Consider the following 18798-nt stretch of genomic DNA (forward strand, 5'->3'; position numbering starts at 1 on the left):
CTGGTGTGTGAGATCTAAGATAAAACGAGTAATGAGCAAATAAAATTAAATAAAAAGCTTCAAATGAGCAATCTTTTCAACTATTGAATAGAACAACAGGATTATCTGGTTGCATTTAGCCCGCAGTGAGGGTAAGTAAATTTATTAAGTCAGCGTAGACGGGGGAGGGAAAGGAAGAGAGAGACGGGGGAGAGAGAGAGAGAGAGAGAGAGAGAGAGAGAGAGAGAGGACAGCCGTGTCTCCGAGGGGGTTACACACGCACATCATTCGGGTGAGGGAAGCAGAGTGGGAAGAGAGAGGAGGGGGAAAGGAAGTACAAAAAAGACAGACAGTAAAAGAAAGACGTGGGACACTGCACTGTCTTTTGTCGTTGTTTAAACATTGGATAACATTTAAAGGTCTGTACACTTTCTATTTAAATGCACGGATAAATCTTTGCGAACGGCTTCCATCTTAATTTGGATTATAGTAGGCCACTGGGAGGACTCTTGAGTTTAACGTGATTTATGTTACTTTTGAAAGTCAAAGGAGACACGCGGTTTGCTCGATACGGTTATTTGTACCTACAAGAACAAGAGAATCAAACAAACGTTTTTAGAAATAACTTTATATGACTCTACAAATACTATCAAATACTTGCCAAATGCCATTAAGCTTTGCTATAAGAAAACAATAACACATTAAGAAGTGGCTTTTAAATCACGCTGATCTGTCCAGCTCATCAGACACGGAGAGAATCAGATCTTCTATCAGCCGGTGATTCAGAGGATATTTGAGGACTATGGCGGCGGCAACAAGCCCAGAGTCGAGCCAGCAAGCTCGCGTTTATTTCCAGACGCCACCCGGCTCGACTGAAGAAGCCGGAATCCCGGTGCGAAAGGCAGGACGGGTCACGGTGAAATACGACAGGAAAGAGTTGAGAAAGAGACTTAATTTGGAAGAGTGGATTATTGACCAGCTAACGGATCTCTACGACTGTGAGGTAAGAGTTCGTGAAGGCTTTACACATATAAATTAGCCGTGTCAGGACCTTTAGTCCGTATCAATCCGTTTAGTCCGTTTTAGCTTGTTGTAGGGCAAACCATGCATGTTATTTTCGTCAGTGTGTTACGATCCCAAAGAGTAGTGCGCTTTCCAACCTTACTGCTCAAGTTGTATTGCTACATTTTTCGAGACAATGCACATAATGTATTTGTATCTGAAATTGACCCACTTTTTGTTCTCAGAGATTTTAAGAGTTAAGTTCGAACCCCTTATTTTACCTGCGTGTTATTCGGTTACAATGCGCCGTGACGTCAGAACGTACGCACCCACGTAAAAAGCGATACAAACATGTTGTTTTTATTTTATATATTTGTTTAACCATTGTTGTATCGTTGTTGCTTACTTCAATATACAAATTAGTGTCTAATTGTTTAGCAACAAAATATATAAAAAGAAACAATTAAGTGATCTTTACATGATCAACTTTCAGTAGCTTTTGTTTACTCATTAAATCATTCAGATCCCAACTTTCGTTTACGTAGGACAATTGATGCCTGACCATAAACAAAAAGGGAATATAGCAATACCCAGGGAATATAGCACTACCCCAAAAATAAACTCTGGTCTCTCGCACCCTCCCCCAAACTTCAAACCACAGAAAGTAACGTAGACACTCGCTTCCTTGCCTTTTCCAATATCTCTGCGCTTTAAATCCGCTTGGCAAAATTTACTAGCTTTTTAGCAAACAGCAATGATGTGGCGACTCTTGAGAGTCATAATCCTATTCATTAAAAAAACGACTTAAATCGTCATATCACAGTGTTGGCACACGGGGAGCCAGCGTGGCATAGTGCCAGAGAGAGAGAGAGAGAGAGAGAGAGAGAGAGTAATAGCAAGAGCAAGTATTTGGTTTCCCTGGATATGGATTGTGTGTTATTATGAAGACTAGTCCAAATCACTTAAGTAACAATGTTACAGATGTGGGTTGGTGGTAAAGGAAAATTGATACATATAATAAAAGGGAGGAGAAAACATACAGAGAGGAAGGGAAGCCCATAAAAACTTTTTAAAACCCTATGAAATCACCAACTGAGTTTAATGGCTTTTAAGTCAACCTCTGTTTGCTCTGTATGCGAGTGCGCTCTTAAAGACTGCTGACAATGTAATCTAAATATTTGATATCTTAGTTCATGGGGTGTTAAAGGTGTAGTGTTTAACACTTATGCAGTAAAATATCCAAAAACCTCTAGGCCAGTGTTATATATTATGTTTAGCTAAGTACTACTTGCATTATCTCAAATGTTTCCATCTACTTGTAAATCGTGAGAAAATCGGCATTCTGTGCAGTCGCCCGTCAATGGCGTCATATCCGGGTTACCCTTTGTTACCGCCTTTACTGATGCAGAAACCACATGTCTATTCCGGAAAAAGTGTCTAGGGTCCAGCAAGCCAGTAGCTTGTTTCGAGCAGTCACTTTTTTATATGGACCACAATTATACGCAACATTTATAAACTTTATTACTTTTACTCATCCGCTAACATGAATTCTAGTTCCCGTCTGATTGGTGGCCATCAGCGGTGGAGTTGAAGACGACAGATCCCATCATTCCACACTCCTTCACAATGTCATCAAGCTACGCCATTATGGTTGTAATAAGTCATTGTATATGCCAACTAGCCAAGATATCAATGGGTGATGTGGAGTTGTTTAAAATAGAGAACTATAGAAAGAAATATACGAAGTTAAAATGAGGATGCAAAAATCAAGGGAGAAGGAAACAGATAATCATTGATGGAGACCAACAGACGGTCTGTGAAAAGAGATCGAGGGAGGGAAGTGTAGAGAGGGACAGCTGTGGCTTTGGCTAGAGGCACAAGGATGGCGTTGAGTTTTTTTCCCCCTTCCTCTCATTGATACCCACAAAGTGTGTTGCACTTTGCCACGTACAACTGCACGTGCTGTCTCGCACATAATATGTTTATAAAAACTTAAATGTCATTGTGACTGTTAACTGTTAACCGCTGCGGATTTGTTTACTTTGAAATGAATCAGCAAAGAAGATGAAGGTAAAAGAGAGGGAATGCAGAATCTCTCGACATACTTGGACAGATAGCATGAGAGAATGAGAGGCTTAATTTCAGTTTCTGGCATCTTTGGGCTGAAGCTACACAATGGAGACTGCTAAGCTGTGAGTCATGTGCTTAGGAAATGCCAGTTACAGGCAAAACTACAGGAAGCGTGTGTATGTTGTGACTGTCTGATGTTTTCAGAGGGCAGTAAAGGTCTTGTGACCACCGCTTTGTAGCAGTCTGGCTCTGCATGTGCACACATGCCTTGATAAACAGTGTACAGGATGTTGAACTCTTCTATTTGCTTTGTGTGAAGTTCTCAGATCTTCTCCATCTCCAATGCATCATTTCACATAACACACTCACAAACCTCATTTACATACATCAGTTCCTCACTTTCTACTGATTATGAAGCACTTCCTTGCTTGTGACTGTGTGTGCAGGGAAAGAACAGGTTTAAACGCGTCCATTGTCTCCCAGTGCATCTCCTATACTGCTGAGAGCGCAGTCAGTAATATTTAAATGGTCAGCTTTGCATTTCTGTTAGAGATTTGCAAAAGCACAATATGTAGAAATGGAGTCAAAGCAAAACAGGAGGACTTGTGACTATTCAATAAAAAAAAATTAGGTTGCAAAAAGGGTAATAATGAAATTAAGGTTATTCCTTTAAGTGTTAACGCTAACATAAGCAAACAATATGCAACAAGTGCATGCGCAGTATCATGATGTTATTTTATTGCATAAAATTTCCTATTGAAATAAATACTCATGAAATACTTAGTTGTAGTTGAGACGCAGCCATTGTTTTTTTTTTTGGTAAAAAACTTCAATCTTTTATATCCGTTTAAATGTTCAACAGTTTGCGTAAGTGATCTGTATATTTACACAGATGTACATCACAGAAGTATACTTGCCTTGATTCAGTGTACACGAGTACTATCCTCACTTTAAAGTGAGCAGCCTCTCGGTGACTTCAATTAAAGCATCTTCCATGTTATAAATCATCTAAATATATGGTTGTGATCTTTTCTCAAAGAGAACCACGAACCATAAGGTGACCAGTTAGATAGAGGGAGATCGATTGTTCTTAATATTGGCTGAAGGATGTCCTTTCTTAAAACCAAGCAGCAATAAGAAAATCCCTGTTCGGGAATCAGTCGGCAGTTATTACACTGGGAATACATAATAAGGATGAAAATAGCCTTCCCTTGTAAACAGTCTAATTCAAGAGCAGAGGATTCAGCAAAGTGAACTACTTCTATATACAGACAGACTGTCTGGCACTTTAGCTGCTAAATAATCCAGTTAAGTCCTTCTGTGTTACGAAAGTCACTAGACGGAGGCCAAGAGATGTACAAATTGTAGCACAACTGTACTGCACTTTCAATGGAGTAGGGTGTGTTTAGGTGACAGATAGGTTTAGCGTGTTTTACTTGCCTGTGAACTTTGTAACAGTGCTATTTAGTGTCATCTGAATTCTGAAATGCATGGATAAAGTAGTTCTGAACATGTAATGTTTTCTGCCTACCAATCTCCTTCATTTCTGTTTCATCCTTGTCGAATCCTATTTAGTCTTATCCATATCATTGAAAGTCCATCTGCACTCCACCTGTGACATCACTAGCCATGTAATAGGTCAAAGGGTGTAGTCACACTAACATGTTCTCTTCTGTCCGTTAATGATTGTAAAACGCTTCTAAATGGCTTTCTTTGTGGTAATAATAACTGGCAGAAGCCTATAATTACAGAAACTAGAACATATATCATTTCTGACTGTATTATAGGTGAAATGTTTTAAAATAAATGTGAATAACGTCTTTGCTCTTTTGAAATGTGAGCACGCTGTTTTGGAAATATTGTTGTGGATAAGTAGAATTTTGGGTAATTCAGAAATAACTCGAGCTAGAATCCGCTACAAATAGAAACACTCATGGACAGACATGCGTATGCACACTTGACTTCCAGGCAGCCAGACTGAATATCCTAAAGTGCTCGAAACCAGGGAATATGATGAATGCTTGCCTGCTTTTTCCGCTCCAGAAACAACAGACGAGAGCAGGGGAGAGAGATTGTGTGTCTGTGAATGGCAGGGGTTCCCCTGTTAGTGTTTTCTCTATCACCTTTGCTCTCTTTCGCTCTCCTTCAACATGTCTTATCTTAAGTAAGTATGAACCACAGAGCCAGGACGTGAAAGACTGGAGAACATGCAATATCTCTTACATAGTATTGATTGATATGTTTCTCAGATGCTCATAATGGGCTCATATGACTGACGGTCTTCTATCACAAATCTATTTAGTGCCCAAGACTGGCATTGATCAACCATCTCTTTGTATCTGGTTTCAGTGCAACTGTAGATTTGTCTCGTACTCTCGTATTGACTGTCTGTCTTCATTTGTCAGTGATTGATCTGATTTGTCCATTCTATGTTCGGACGGGGGGCAGTGGACATGCTCTTGTAGCTTTCATATAAATTATATTCTCCACTGTACTCAGATTTAAAGGTTTCTGCATTGTAATTTAGTTTTTGTGACTATTTTCGACCCTTTTGTATTCAACTGGCTTCCAGTGCCTATAAAGATCAAATGCTAGTTTAACATTTGCGTTTGACTCCAGTTTAACAGCCTTCATAGGAAGTTCATAACACAAAATCCACTTTAAATGTTGCACAAAATGTTAAAATCAGACTAGGTAATCTGGGACTGTGTTAAAAATAAACTTAAGCCACTCTTGTTGAGATTCTCTGCAATGATAGCAAAGGGCCAGGAGTTGCTCCACTGCCAGGAACAGTACAATGTTTGATGAACTTTTTACACTTCTTACTAATTGATTAATCCTACTTCCTCTTCCTCCTCACTGTTACTGGGCCGAGAACGTCTGTGGTCACCAAACAGATGTTGTTGACGTGTAAATCGGGCCAGTATGGTAATGCTTTGCGGTTTCAAAGTCACATTTAAAGGTTGATGATTTGTAGTCTTTTTCGACTGGGGAGGAAGTTTGGAGATTAAGGAATGGTTCAATAAAATATGAAACTTCTCTCAAACTTTTATGATAGATTTGCTCATAAATTTATCTGTCACTTTATTATGTACATATACCAGCCTCAAACAAATCATAAAAGTAATCCAAATGACTGCAGTGGATTAAAACAATAGGTGTGTATTGTGAGCACATTAGGCAAAATTGAAACCAAAGAATCGTTAAATTTAAATGGGTCATATGGCGCATGTTATAAATTGCCCATGCATGTATATGACAAGTATGAAACACCTTGTGTAACCACATCCCCACAAATCCACGTCAGTTCGTGATAGGAGTTGCCTTAGACCGCCCAAAGGTATACGCAAGTCAGTACAGTCAGTACAATTGCTTTGGAACCTGATGTTCCAAATATGGTCAGAGCCATTACCTTTCCGTCACACGCTTGCAGTATTCGACCAATCACTACAAACTGGTTAACTGGCCAATTATAGCACACCTCGCTTTTCACAGCGATGAGCTTTGTGAAAAATCTGTGCGTTTCAGAGAAACGGGGCAAAGAAGAGATACAAACATGCATTGTATGTGGACAATACAGCATTTTTGAACCTTAAATCGTGTATACACATTGTATTACATCTAAAACAATCCATAATATTAGTTTTAGCCATGTCATTGATCATTTCAAATCTCAGTGGTTCTCAAGTTTCTAGTGTCATATGATATTTCGTCAAGAAACACGTAGAACCATTGAGATAAGAAGTTATCAACATTGAGTCCATTAACATGCACAATCTTACTCCAATTATGTTTAATAAGCTGATTACCAATAGTTCATGTAAACGCGTAAAACAGCATAATACGGTGTAAGCAAAACCCGCTTGGTAGGGGTAGTTATTTGCCCATTACTCTGTTTTCGCGCTGCATGTAAACGCCTTTACCAATTTTCTCTCAGTTTTGTTTATGTGCGCATGTCTGACAGCGCAATAGTAAAATTCCCAAACAGAAGTAATAGTAAAATAACGCATAAAGTTCCGCTCTCGAATCATGCAGTTGATGTAGAAACGTCAAAATGAAGAAATATTGAGAAGAGATATAAAATAAAAGGCTTCTGACCATTTTCCAGCTGAATTTTTTATTACTGAACGGACAATTGACATCAGTGCATGCGAGGAACCCGGCAGGTCTCAATCTTCCATGTAAACCCAGTTTTATGCCTAGCCAGTTTATTACTATGCATGTTAACACATGAAAACATTTTTATAGATATCCGTTTATTTTGTGCATGTAAACACACTAATGCAAACACATTTGAATATCTCACATGTGATTGTTTAGATTTTTTTATTTAGGTAAAAGAACCAAATTTTAAAGAAATTAAAAGAATGTAAAAAAAATCATATTTCAGTCAATTGAGCCTGGGAGAGCAAAAGTGCTAACTCGCTTCAGGGCTTTGCATACAAACATACATTAACTCATCAACCTATTCTTGCAATATGATAAACAATAAAGGGCATTTAACTTATGTTGCAGATATATTGAAAAAAATGATGCCAGGGATATTCTGAGGAAGAGATTCAGATAGAGCCAAAGGATATTGCTTGCTCTCTTTTTCTCTCAAAGTCTTAAATCACTGACAGAATGTGGACTTTGTTAATTAAGCTTATAGACTAACTGTCGAATGTTTCATTGTGTGAGGTCATTATCACTTATCTTAATGAGCCCCGTGTGCCTTTTACTGACTGCTTTCAACAGTCTTTCCAATCAATACACTTCTGACTTACTCTATCGCATATGTCTTTCCTGCTATAGACTAAATACTTTTCCAGATGCTTTCCTCTAATGTATGTTTGTCATTCTCACATCTCACCACCACATCCTCCTGTCGACCCTCAAGGCTATGGGTGTCTCTGGAATGGTGCTACAATGGTTCAAGTTTTACCTCTCAGGTAGGTCATTTAGAGTATCCTGGAGAGGTTAGGTCTCTGAGTCCCAACATCTCAATACAGGGGTGCCTCAGTGCTCAGTGCTTGGACCGTTGCTCTTTTCCGTATACATGACATCCCTAGGTTCTGGCATTCAGAAAAATGGCTTTTCCATTCACTGCTATGCGGATGATACAGTATGCAACTCCACCTGTTATTTCAGCTTGATGATCTGACTGTTTCTGCATGCATTTCAACATGCCTGAGTGACATTTCGCTCTGGATGAAGGACCATCACCTGCAGCTGAACCTTGCAAAAACAGAACTGCTTGTAATCCCGGCTGACCCAAAGATTCATCACAACCGAGTCTCCATTCAACTAGGCTCATCGACTATCACACCTTCCAGAACGGCCAGAAACCTGGGAGTGGTAGTCGATGATCAGCTAAACTTCACGGATCATGTTGCCAGTACCACTTGGTCCTGTAGTTTCATCGTCTACAACATTAGGAAAAATAGACCTTTCCTGTCCGAGCATGCTATGCAAGTCCTAGTCCAGGCCAGATCCCTACGCTCTGCAAATGAATGACGTCTTTCAGTGCCATCCCAAAAAGGGAATAAATCACTCTCAAGTACAATCTCTGGATCTGTTCCACATTTGTGGAATGATCTGCCCGCTGCTACAAGATCAGTAGATTCTGTAGCCATCTGTCAGAATCGTTGAAAACACATCGATTCTGTCAGCACCTGACCGATTAGTTCTGACTTCTATTACTTTTCTACTCTTTCTATCCTTTAAAAAAATCTTAGCTGTGTATACTGTAGTAGGCTATATGAGACCAGTTTTAATGCGCTTATGCTTTTTGTTGTCCTTATGATGTTCCAATTGCTTCCATTGTTTGCCTCATATGCAAGTCGCTTTGGATAAAGGCGTCTGCTTAATGTAAATGTCACATTCTTCCTTTTAGTTTTTGCTGTATTTGTTGAGAAGGAAGTGAGAGGTTGATGGCATAGTGACCTGTTGGTTTTGTGTGTGAGTGTTCCCATACTTTGACACACATGATTGCTAAAAACACCCCTTCACTTCTGTGTGTGTGTTGTTTGTCATTCGTCAGTGTGCTGATGGCTGATAACCCCATGGGGATTTTGAGAGACAGCGGGTGTGATACACCCCCACCTCTCACTGGCCCAATACACCCCAGCTATATTCTTTCATGTGGCAGCTTGTGTCCCTAGCCCAGGTCTACTGGCTCTGTTACCAGCACTTTTGTCTGTCACAATGTCAGACTGCAGCAATTACTAAGAAAAAAAAATCAATGTTAGGGCATTATGTGCATGAGAAAGATCATAGGTTAGTTAGGGTAATGAGAGGTTTAAAGTAGGTGAAATGATTTAATGTCTTATGTCCCTTCCCATTTTAATTTAACTGGAAGTTAAACTGAAAGTTAAAGTTTGTGCTTTACTGTTTTCAACAGTATGCATGTTTTTATTATTGAAAGCTCCATGAAAAAGTCTGAATCACAATTTCCTTTGGCGTATTTTATGTTTAAGTAACTCTGGATCAGGGCATATTTAAGGACCAGTTCTAAAGAGCATTTCGTTATACATATTATTAGCTTTTGAACATTTGTCTACATTTCTTTGTTCTGCTAAACACGAAGGAAGATATTTGGGAGAATTTTAGCAATTTTAAGTTCTGGGAAATAATTCACTATCAATAGTTGAACACAAAATGACGTATTTTGAAGAATGTAGGAAAAGAAACTGTTATGGTAGTCAATCATGTCCCAGATCTGAAAATTGTTAAAAAAATTCCAAATATCTTTCTTTGTGTTCAGCAGAATGAAGTCATTTATACAGATTTGGAACAATTTAAGGATAAGTAAATGATGACAATTGAACTGTGCCTTTAACAGCCTCAAAAGTCCATCAAAAATTTATATGTGGGTTTCTTGTAGGATTATGTCTGGACAGGACATCGGACCAACTTGGATCAAAACTTTTAGAGTCAGATCAAACTCTGTTTTTCCATTCAAACCGTGATATTTATGAATGAAGTCCAAAGTGCCCGCATGTTGCCATCTTACTGTTTTAGTTATGCAGGGCCTGCACTGTGTTAAAGTCTAGCATCTTTCAAGATAAATTCTTCCCAGGTTTAGATTTGCCAACTCTTGATATGCATCTCTGCTGCTGAAGAGAGGCAGCCGTGTCTTCTTGCTTCTGTTTCGGACACCTAAAACATCAGCAATGTTCACTGTTCTCAGTTACATGTTACCCGTCTAAAAATCTGTCTGAGCTGTTTTATTTCCATGTGGGTTTAAACATATTAGCCATTACTTTCAATTGAGTGTATAAACAAGTGCCTGCTTATTTCGGAGAAACAGTTAATCACTATATGAATCATTTTATTTTTGCTTATTGGTCAGGATGTGGGTTTCTTATCATCAGTTTAAAGTTGGTAATACCCAAATTACTTCACTAGAGAGCTGTTGAATCCACACACCTGGGCTCAAACCTTATTTGTCGCCAAGGTATATAAAGTAAGGTTTTCATTATATTTGTTGTAACCCGAAGAGAGAGTAAATGTGGGTAAAGCTCTACAGTTTCAGTGATCTATTGCTTCTGGTGAAAATCTTTGAATCCGCTATTGACTCATTTCCTTCTTCCTGTCTAAATTTCTCTCTCTCTCCCTATCTTTGTCCTCTTCCTTTCCACGATCATATCTTTTCGTAAGAAAAGATTAACCAACACATGCAATCCCCCCAGCCATCACCCACAGGTTAAAGAGCTGGCTCTTAAATATGTGATCAGATATCAAGCAACTCTGTCAACGCTGAGCGAATACACACATCCAACGATCCGTGAGAAGCTCAAAACAGTACATGCTAAGAGAGTCAGGACACTTTACTGGAACCTCAACTAAGCAAGTTTTGTTTACTTGGACAGGTTTGGAATAACTTGATGAATGAGGTGTAAATCTCTCTACGGTTAAAGCTTGTTGAATGATGCTTGACAGTTTTGCCCTTTATAACATGACGTCAGTTTTTGTTCTTCTCATTTATTACATGAGCTTAAAGGTAAAATTGTTTATAGTTTACTCACCCTCATGCCATTTAAGACCAGTATGACTTTCCATATTGCGTAAAGAATGCTTTTTCAATACTATGTAAAAAGAGAATACTGATGTCCTTGGTCTCCATGTGTAGTCTTCAAAACATCATTTTTGCACTTTATGCAATAAAGAAGGTCATACGAGTTTGAAACAATATTAAGATGAATATGCGATGACAGAAGTGTAGTTTTGTGTTTGAAACTTTGAAATTGCCCAGATACCATTCATACCATTTTGGCTCAGGAAATGCCTGGCGCCTCAATGGCCCAGTCAGGAGTCATACAGCCACCATCCTCAGTGATGAGGGCATCTGTTTATGTGGGTCAAATGCTGTGACCGAGACCGTCATACTCCCATACTGTCACATCAGATTCACCCTGACTGTTGAGACCTGTAGTGCTGTAACACACACATGTAGATGCACAAACTCACATATGCTGCACACTTGCATCAGCATGAAATTCAAGACATGAACGCAGTCATCCACAAATCCAGGGTAGACATGTCTGCCCTTGCTAATGCAAACTAACACACCTGAATGTTGACCGAGAGGTTGACTCACATTGATACACACCATTTAGGATGAGACGGAGACAAAGATTTTCCAGTGTTTGTCAAGTTTGTGGTATCACCTTTGAATGTTACATCTGTGAAATAATACTTCTACATTTTTCACCGTTTTCTGAACAACTGTGGACAATTATTCTGTCACATTATTTGAGTTTGAATGTCTTTATTGTCTTTGTGCCCTTAAGTTGATAAAATGAACCATATTGCTGTTGCTGGTCGGACATTGGCAGTTTTTGGTCAGAACAAAGCTGTAAAATTGATAGAACTTCGCGATGATACGTAGAAGCCTGACTCAATGAGACTACAATCCATAATAAGTTCAGTCTGAGAGCTTCAGCACAACACGTGTGCTTGGAAAGCAAGTTATTATGTTCTTAAATGACACATTTCAGTATTATACAACATCATTTTGTCAGGTTTTCAGGCTCTTAGAATATAGGCTGGTAGTTCAGATTATATAGACCCAAACTGCAGGGTGGAACTAAACAGTAACAATGAAAAGATACAGTTTAACCTTTAAACTCAATGTATGAAAAGTTTGTGATTCAGCAAAGTCAGAAATAATGCTAAAAATTCTCATGTCATGTTTGCTATATTGACAATTGTGTTTGGCATAATGATTTCTATGCCATACATAATGACAGTCGAAAGTGTTTATCCTGTGTCTTGACAAATAACTGCATGTTGTACTAACTACACAAGCTAAATTGATTTCCAACTTGATCTCTTTGGAATTTGTTAATATTGTATGAGGTGGCTCATTCGAATGAATTCGTATGATGTAATTTGTACAATAACGTATCATTAGTAGGAAAGTGCGTTAATGGTCATCAGCATTGTAAAACCTCCAAAGTTTTTTATATTCTCTTCTTATTAACGTTTGTTCTTTTATAACACTATACGTTGTATTACACTGTATTACCTTTGCAACAAATAAAAAATAGTTATCGCTAGGGTTTCTTATTTGTTTTTTTATACAGCATCTATAGAAGACACGGAAAATTTAACGTCATTCTCTCTTTTAAGTGCCGTTATCAGACTCTCTCCATTTTTGTCATTTAGTTGATAGTGATGAAAACATTATCGTTACGTTTTCCTTTGCTTTTTTAGCAAATGAGAATGCCAAACTACATTTGTGGTCTCCTGTTTACCGCTAAATACTGTAAGTGTACCCAACAATGAAGACTTCTTCTGCTGAGAAACCTAAAAAAGGACCATACTGATGCCCTACCCATTAATCTAACATAACTGGTGCGAAAGTAAAAAGTACTAATAAGGTCGTGTGAAATCCCTCGAAAAATAGTTATGAATTCCTGTGAGATTTTTCTGCGAATTCATGTAGATGTAGAATGAATCACAATTTAACATTTTGAATGTTATATAACAGCAAAGTCACCGCAATATACAAGCACACACTTTTGAAGAAACCCTACATGAGAACAGACTACTATGTAGTAGTCTGTGATATTAAATATTTAAGAGGTTTTAATGCATTTACCAGATTTAGCAATCTTGTTTTAAGACGTATCCATAGCCTATTAGTCATTTTTGTCTGTGCATGTAAATATACTTTGTTATATGACTTTATCCGTGGATATTTTAATCTCTATGTGAGTGAGTTAGAATAATTTCTGTTTGATCATACGGTATTAAGACGTTTTGATTATATTTCGTTCTTATTGTCTATTTCCTGCTCTCATGTTGATTTTTTTATCATAACACTTTATTTTTCTCTCTGTGAATGACTAGTAGCACATGGTTGCCACATGTTGTGCCTTGCATTCTTTTCTCACTGTCCACACTCACACACTCACACATGCACATCTCACATTCCACTTCCTGACAGTCAGCTCAAGTGGTTTTTACAGCTCATTCATTCCTACACAGACACACACACACACACACAGATTTTAGTCATAAATCCTTCTGAGTTACATGCACAAATTAAAGGTTTGTCAATTCAAAAGAACAATTAAAGGCTCCATTCAAATGTGACGGTGCCACAGCAATATCAGTATGTGTGTTTGTGTTGAGATTTGGGCAAGGGGCAGTCAGGCAGGTGCAGTGACAGCTGGTCTGGGCAGCCCAAACCAAGGGGGAGGAAGAGAGCATTCAAACGCTTATAGCGGCACAGGGAAAAAGAGAGAAAGTGTTTTAATGAACAAAAGCATCAGCTCTACTTTGGCTAGTGCTATTTGATTTCCATAGTAAAACATTGGCCAGTTTTAATGTTCCACTGCCACTGTGGCACTGCTTGTTTCTCCAGACAGAATGTATTTTAATATGGTGCATGAATCACTGCATCAAAGCCACAATGAGCTTGTGGCGTACATAAGTCGTGTGTGTGTGTGCGCGCAAGTTGAATATAAAGAGTGTTTTGGAAAAGGTCTTGAGGGATTGAATGTTTGTAGAAGGGAGAAAGAGGGAACATGAGAGTGAAGTGGGGATGAAAGTGTTGTGAAGGCCATTTATAGAAAGATGAGTGGAGAGGGGGAGGATTGTGGGGAGAGACACTAACCAGTCTTTATTGAACGAGACAACTTTATTGAAAGAAAGACTGAAGGGACGAAATGAAGAAAAAATACAGCAGCGTATAATTGAGCTTTGGTGCGTCCACCTATTTTTACATTTAAATACAGAATAGAACTCAAACTTATAAGGAAACATAAGCAGTTTGAATTGTAGAAGCTTGCGAGCAGGGAGCAGTCGGGGTGACAATGCAAACTGACAGGCAGACCAGCGGTAAGAAAAGCAGATGGATCTGTTTCACGTCCAGCGCCGTGCCAATGGCTCAAGGCCATATATGTGAAATAGACTGATAAAAATAGGCAAACAAAGCAGCATTACTCAAAACAAACATGCTTATCTGAAAGTCAAAATTACATTTGGTTCCCTAAAGATGTGCTGCTGTATCAGGGTGACTTTTGTGCTCTGAACAGTCAGTACTTTGTGGAAGACAATAAAGGGATTATTACCTAAATCTACTTTTTTACTTCTACATCATTCCAGACTTATTTTCCTCCTAACAATTTAACTTTAAACCTGGCTTTCCAAACGGTGAAAATGGTGTAGGACTAGGGGAAAAATATATGTTCTATCCCGTTTTCCTATCATTAGTATATTTAAGTGGTTCTCAAAAAAATAGTTTGACCTTTCCAGGATATATGTGCAATGTTGCATGAATCATTTTAGTCAAGCGTTATTCACATGCTTTTGAGAAAGCTCAATACAACAACATAAACTCTCGGGTGGGGAGACACTGATCTCAACATCACACGAGTGAGTAACAAAACAAATATTGCTATGAACGGTGAGATTCATAAATTCCACTCGAGTGGAAAGTAAGACGAATGGAGACATGCTTCCATAAAACTGAAACGGGCTGTAAAGTTTCCACTCCTAATCTGCTAGTAAAAATAAGTGTTAAAACATTTTATTGTATCTTTTTTTATCATGTGTGTGCTCAATTTATGGGTATCTCTAATGTGCTCAAAGGCTGATGTTTAAATGTGTTTGTGACACAAGAGAGAACCCTTGTGGTGAGATGGCAGAACTGCACTGACCTTGCATCAACCCCGGTGGTGATTTAACAAGGAACTACTCTAAATAGACTAAACCTCTTTAAAGACGGTTCCACAGTTTTAGATGCAAAAAAAAAAACACTCACCCACCCTTTCACTTAAACATACATTCCAGATTCATGCATGTAACCAATGACACTGTGATTCCTTTGTTTTTGCCTAGCTACTTTTTCCTCCGTGTTTTCTGCGTCCTCTGGGAGCAGAAATGTCCAAAGGATATTTAAAACATATTCCAAGAGGAATACTGTAGAAGATCTCCAAGAATAGTTGTGCGACTACCAGTTAGCCATCTTCTTATCCAAATGGATGTTTTCTGTTTTATAATGGCATTTGTATGTGTTTGTGTCACAGGAGGAAGCGATTCCGGAGCTGGAGATTGATGTGGATGAACTGTTGGACATGGAGAATGATTCAGACCGTGCTGCTTGTGTCAAGGTATCCTTTCACATAAAACCTTCAGGACTACAGATTACAACCTGTTCAACATTTAATTATAAACTATAGTTTCGACTCCGAGTTCCAGTTGGATGACCTACATTTGAAGGTGTGGTTTTTCCAAATACTTTATATCTATATGACAGTCTTTCTTTTGTTATCCAACAGGACCTGCTGGTAGACTGTTATAAGCCAACTGAAGTAAGTCCATGATATAATAGCAGAGCCCACATTGAACTTGAATTTTCTTTTTATATTTTGGAGGAAAAAATGGGAGTTTTACACTACTGTTGATAACTATAAATGCATAATATGTTCAATTTGTGCATTAAAACCACTAGCAAAGAGTTATTTTATTAACTTGTGTACGTACATTCCAACAATGTTGGAATCCAAAGAAATTTGTAGTTTCAACCAGCGTAACATCCCTTCCTAACATCCCTCGCCTTTGTCATTGTTTTGCGACTTCCAGCAGCAAAAATTAGATTTTGTGCCTATAAGTTTGAAACAATTAAACGCACCTGATTTGAACTGAAAGAATTAAAACAAAAAAATAAATAAACATCCAAGAGGTGGAAAATGTGTAGAATGTGTGTATTGATGTATCCATCTGTGAGTTTTAATACCACGCCACGCTTACTAATAGTGGTGTTAAATTGTCTCTGTTGCCACTCTTTTTTAACTATGCTTTTTTTACTGTAGGAGTTTGTAACTGAATTGCTTGACCGGATCCGTGGCATGCAGAAGCTCAGTACACCTCAGAAGAAATAAAGCTCCTCTCACCTCCAGTCCTCCCCGACCCATCCCTTCATCCCAGTTTAAGGGGTGTGAGTACCCCTGAGCAGGTGCTCTTCCAACCCCATCGCTCCTTCTCATCCCTTGGGGAGAATATGGAGGCTAAGTTATAAGAAAGTCTAGCCAATTGGATCCTTATAAGCAGGGCTTATTTTTCTCATTTTGTTAACTTTATTTTATTCTATTTCACTTTTTTGTAAAGGGGGAAAGATTTAATTGTTTTGAAGTGTTTAAGACATAATATTTTCATATTGTTGTGCATCTCTGTGCATATTTGTATCAATGCATAGAATGTTTTTTTTTCTTAGAATTTTTATTTAGTTTCAGAGCTCTCTGTGATGTCACAAGTGACACATGGACTTAATTTTGCTGTTGTTTGTAAAACTGTGACGATCTTTGGTATTTGATGACGTCAGAGGAGCCTTGATAAATTATTGTTTGTTTTTGCTTCTCCTGTTCCTATTAAAATTGATTATTGCGCAGTTAAGGGCTTAAGCACCAACATTCATGAAACGTTTTCATTTCTTGTAAAGTGAGCAAATGACGCTGTTGTAAAAGGGATGAAGCTACTTTGTGGTTTTTACAGAGGGAGGAAGCTGTGCAGAAGGAAATATAAGGCTTTTTAATTTCTTGTTTTTTCTTCCCTACGCCCACCCTCTGAAACTCCTGGGAATGACCACCCTCAGGGATCAAGAGAAACAACCACACGTGCACACATCATCTGTGTTTCTTTACACACATCTCGGATATGCACGTTGGTGAGAGAAACAACGTGCACATGAAAGACAAGTGGCAGTGCGTAATTCAAGCTGCCAAGCGTATATTCTGAATTAATCCTCTCACGTGACTCTGCTAAATCATCTTAGGAAGCCATCTGGTCTTTTTGTCTCAGCCATTCAAATGCTATAATAAGAGGGCTAATTTTCACGCTTTGTGCTTGTACCATTTAAACATTTCCAGCAAGTGTATAAATGGAGATGTTCTCACTACACACAAGGTTTTTGCTGACATTAAATCATATGTGAGATGTCCATCCTCATAACTAGTTTATTGGTGGAACACATGACAGGAGGTACAATGAAAGTTATTCAGCACTTTTATTGCACGGCTCTCTCTGCAACACCGTCGATCTTTCTTCCATCTGCTCACTTATTATTTCTTCTACCCCCACTTCTCATTTTCTCTTTTGGTTTCACCTGCTCCTCAAGCATTTTATTTTACCTGATAATCACACTTTCAACATTCAGATGTTGCCTTAAGTCACATTTATGTTATGAAATTCAAATGAATTTAAACATTTGTATGAGGAATATACAACAAAAATGACGAAAACATTACTTGGGAAAACTCTTTGAGGGTGTGGGATACAAAATCCTCTTGTACTTTCAATTCAGTTTTTTTAGGAAGAAAAAGTTAGCTTTAGGGCACAGAGGGATTTTTAGATGACATGAAGTGGAATTGTCAGTTTTTATCATTGTCATGTAATGATAATGTTTTTTGCTCTTTCATTGTCAATCGAAACATGAGGATTAGGGACGTAACGATTCACAGTGAGCAGATTGAAAATCGATTATAATGTGTGACGATTCAAATCGGTTGAGATTTGAGCTGAATCGCAATACAATTCTTGAACAGCAGGGGTCGCCATGTTCACTGCAAACCTTAACGTGGACGTGGTGATAATTCATAAATGCGAAAAAATCCAAGAAAAGCACAGATAGTATTAGTTTGTTTATATTAAAGAAACTTTTTCTATTATTCATTTGTTTTAGAATTGCAGTTTAGTTTTGTAATTTGAAATAAAACACAATTTTATCATACGAAGAAACGGGAAGCATTTAAAAAATAATGCAAGGGAAGTTGTTCATTTCTAAATGTTTTGACTCCTTTTGTAAAAATAAATCGTAAGAAAATCGTGAATAAATCGCATCGTGAGATCAGAATCGTGAATCGCATCGGGAGCTGAGTGAATCGTTACATCCCTAATGAGGATTAAAAATAAAGAACCGCAAGTGTAAGAATTAGGATAAAATGTAAAAACAATTGTGCTCAAGGTCACCTTTTTGTAGAAAAAAGTATCTCGTAGCAATACTTAACTTGTTATTTTTTGCCCAATTTTGTTACACTTTTATGCAACTTTAATAAAAATTTGTTAAATTACATTTATTGTGTGGCAGTTGTTCTTCCTTGTTAAATAAAAGGATGTGAAATAAGTAGTAACTGAATGTTTAAACATATTTTATAATCAATGTAATAATCTTTCGTAATTTTTGTATTTTTTTATACGCATTAGGGAGCCTTGTAGTGTAGGCTATGTTGTATGTACTCGGACAACTATTGGCCAGTT

General features: G+C 38.0%; 1 protein-coding gene across 1 annotated transcript; it reads left to right on the forward strand.

Annotated features, from left to right (window-relative positions):
- Window positions 1-238: 238 nt before the first annotated feature.
- Window positions 239-18613, forward strand: ppp1r14bb (protein phosphatase 1, regulatory (inhibitor) subunit 14Bb). The gene is made up of 5 exons (XM_056751133.1): window positions 239-398; window positions 718-982; window positions 15573-15656; window positions 15825-15857; window positions 16359-18613. Exons 2-5 carry the CDS (start codon window positions 782-784, stop codon window positions 16425-16427), a joined length of 387 nt encoding a protein of 128 aa, XP_056607111.1. The 5' UTR covers window positions 239-398; window positions 718-781; the 3' UTR covers window positions 16428-18613.
- Window positions 18614-18798: the final 185 nt, after the last annotated feature.

Source organism: Triplophysa dalaica, chromosome 1, assembly GCF_015846415.1.
Source record: "Triplophysa dalaica isolate WHDGS20190420 chromosome 1, ASM1584641v1, whole genome shotgun sequence".
Lineage (NCBI taxonomy): Eukaryota > Metazoa > Chordata > Actinopteri > Cypriniformes > Nemacheilidae > Triplophysa > Triplophysa dalaica.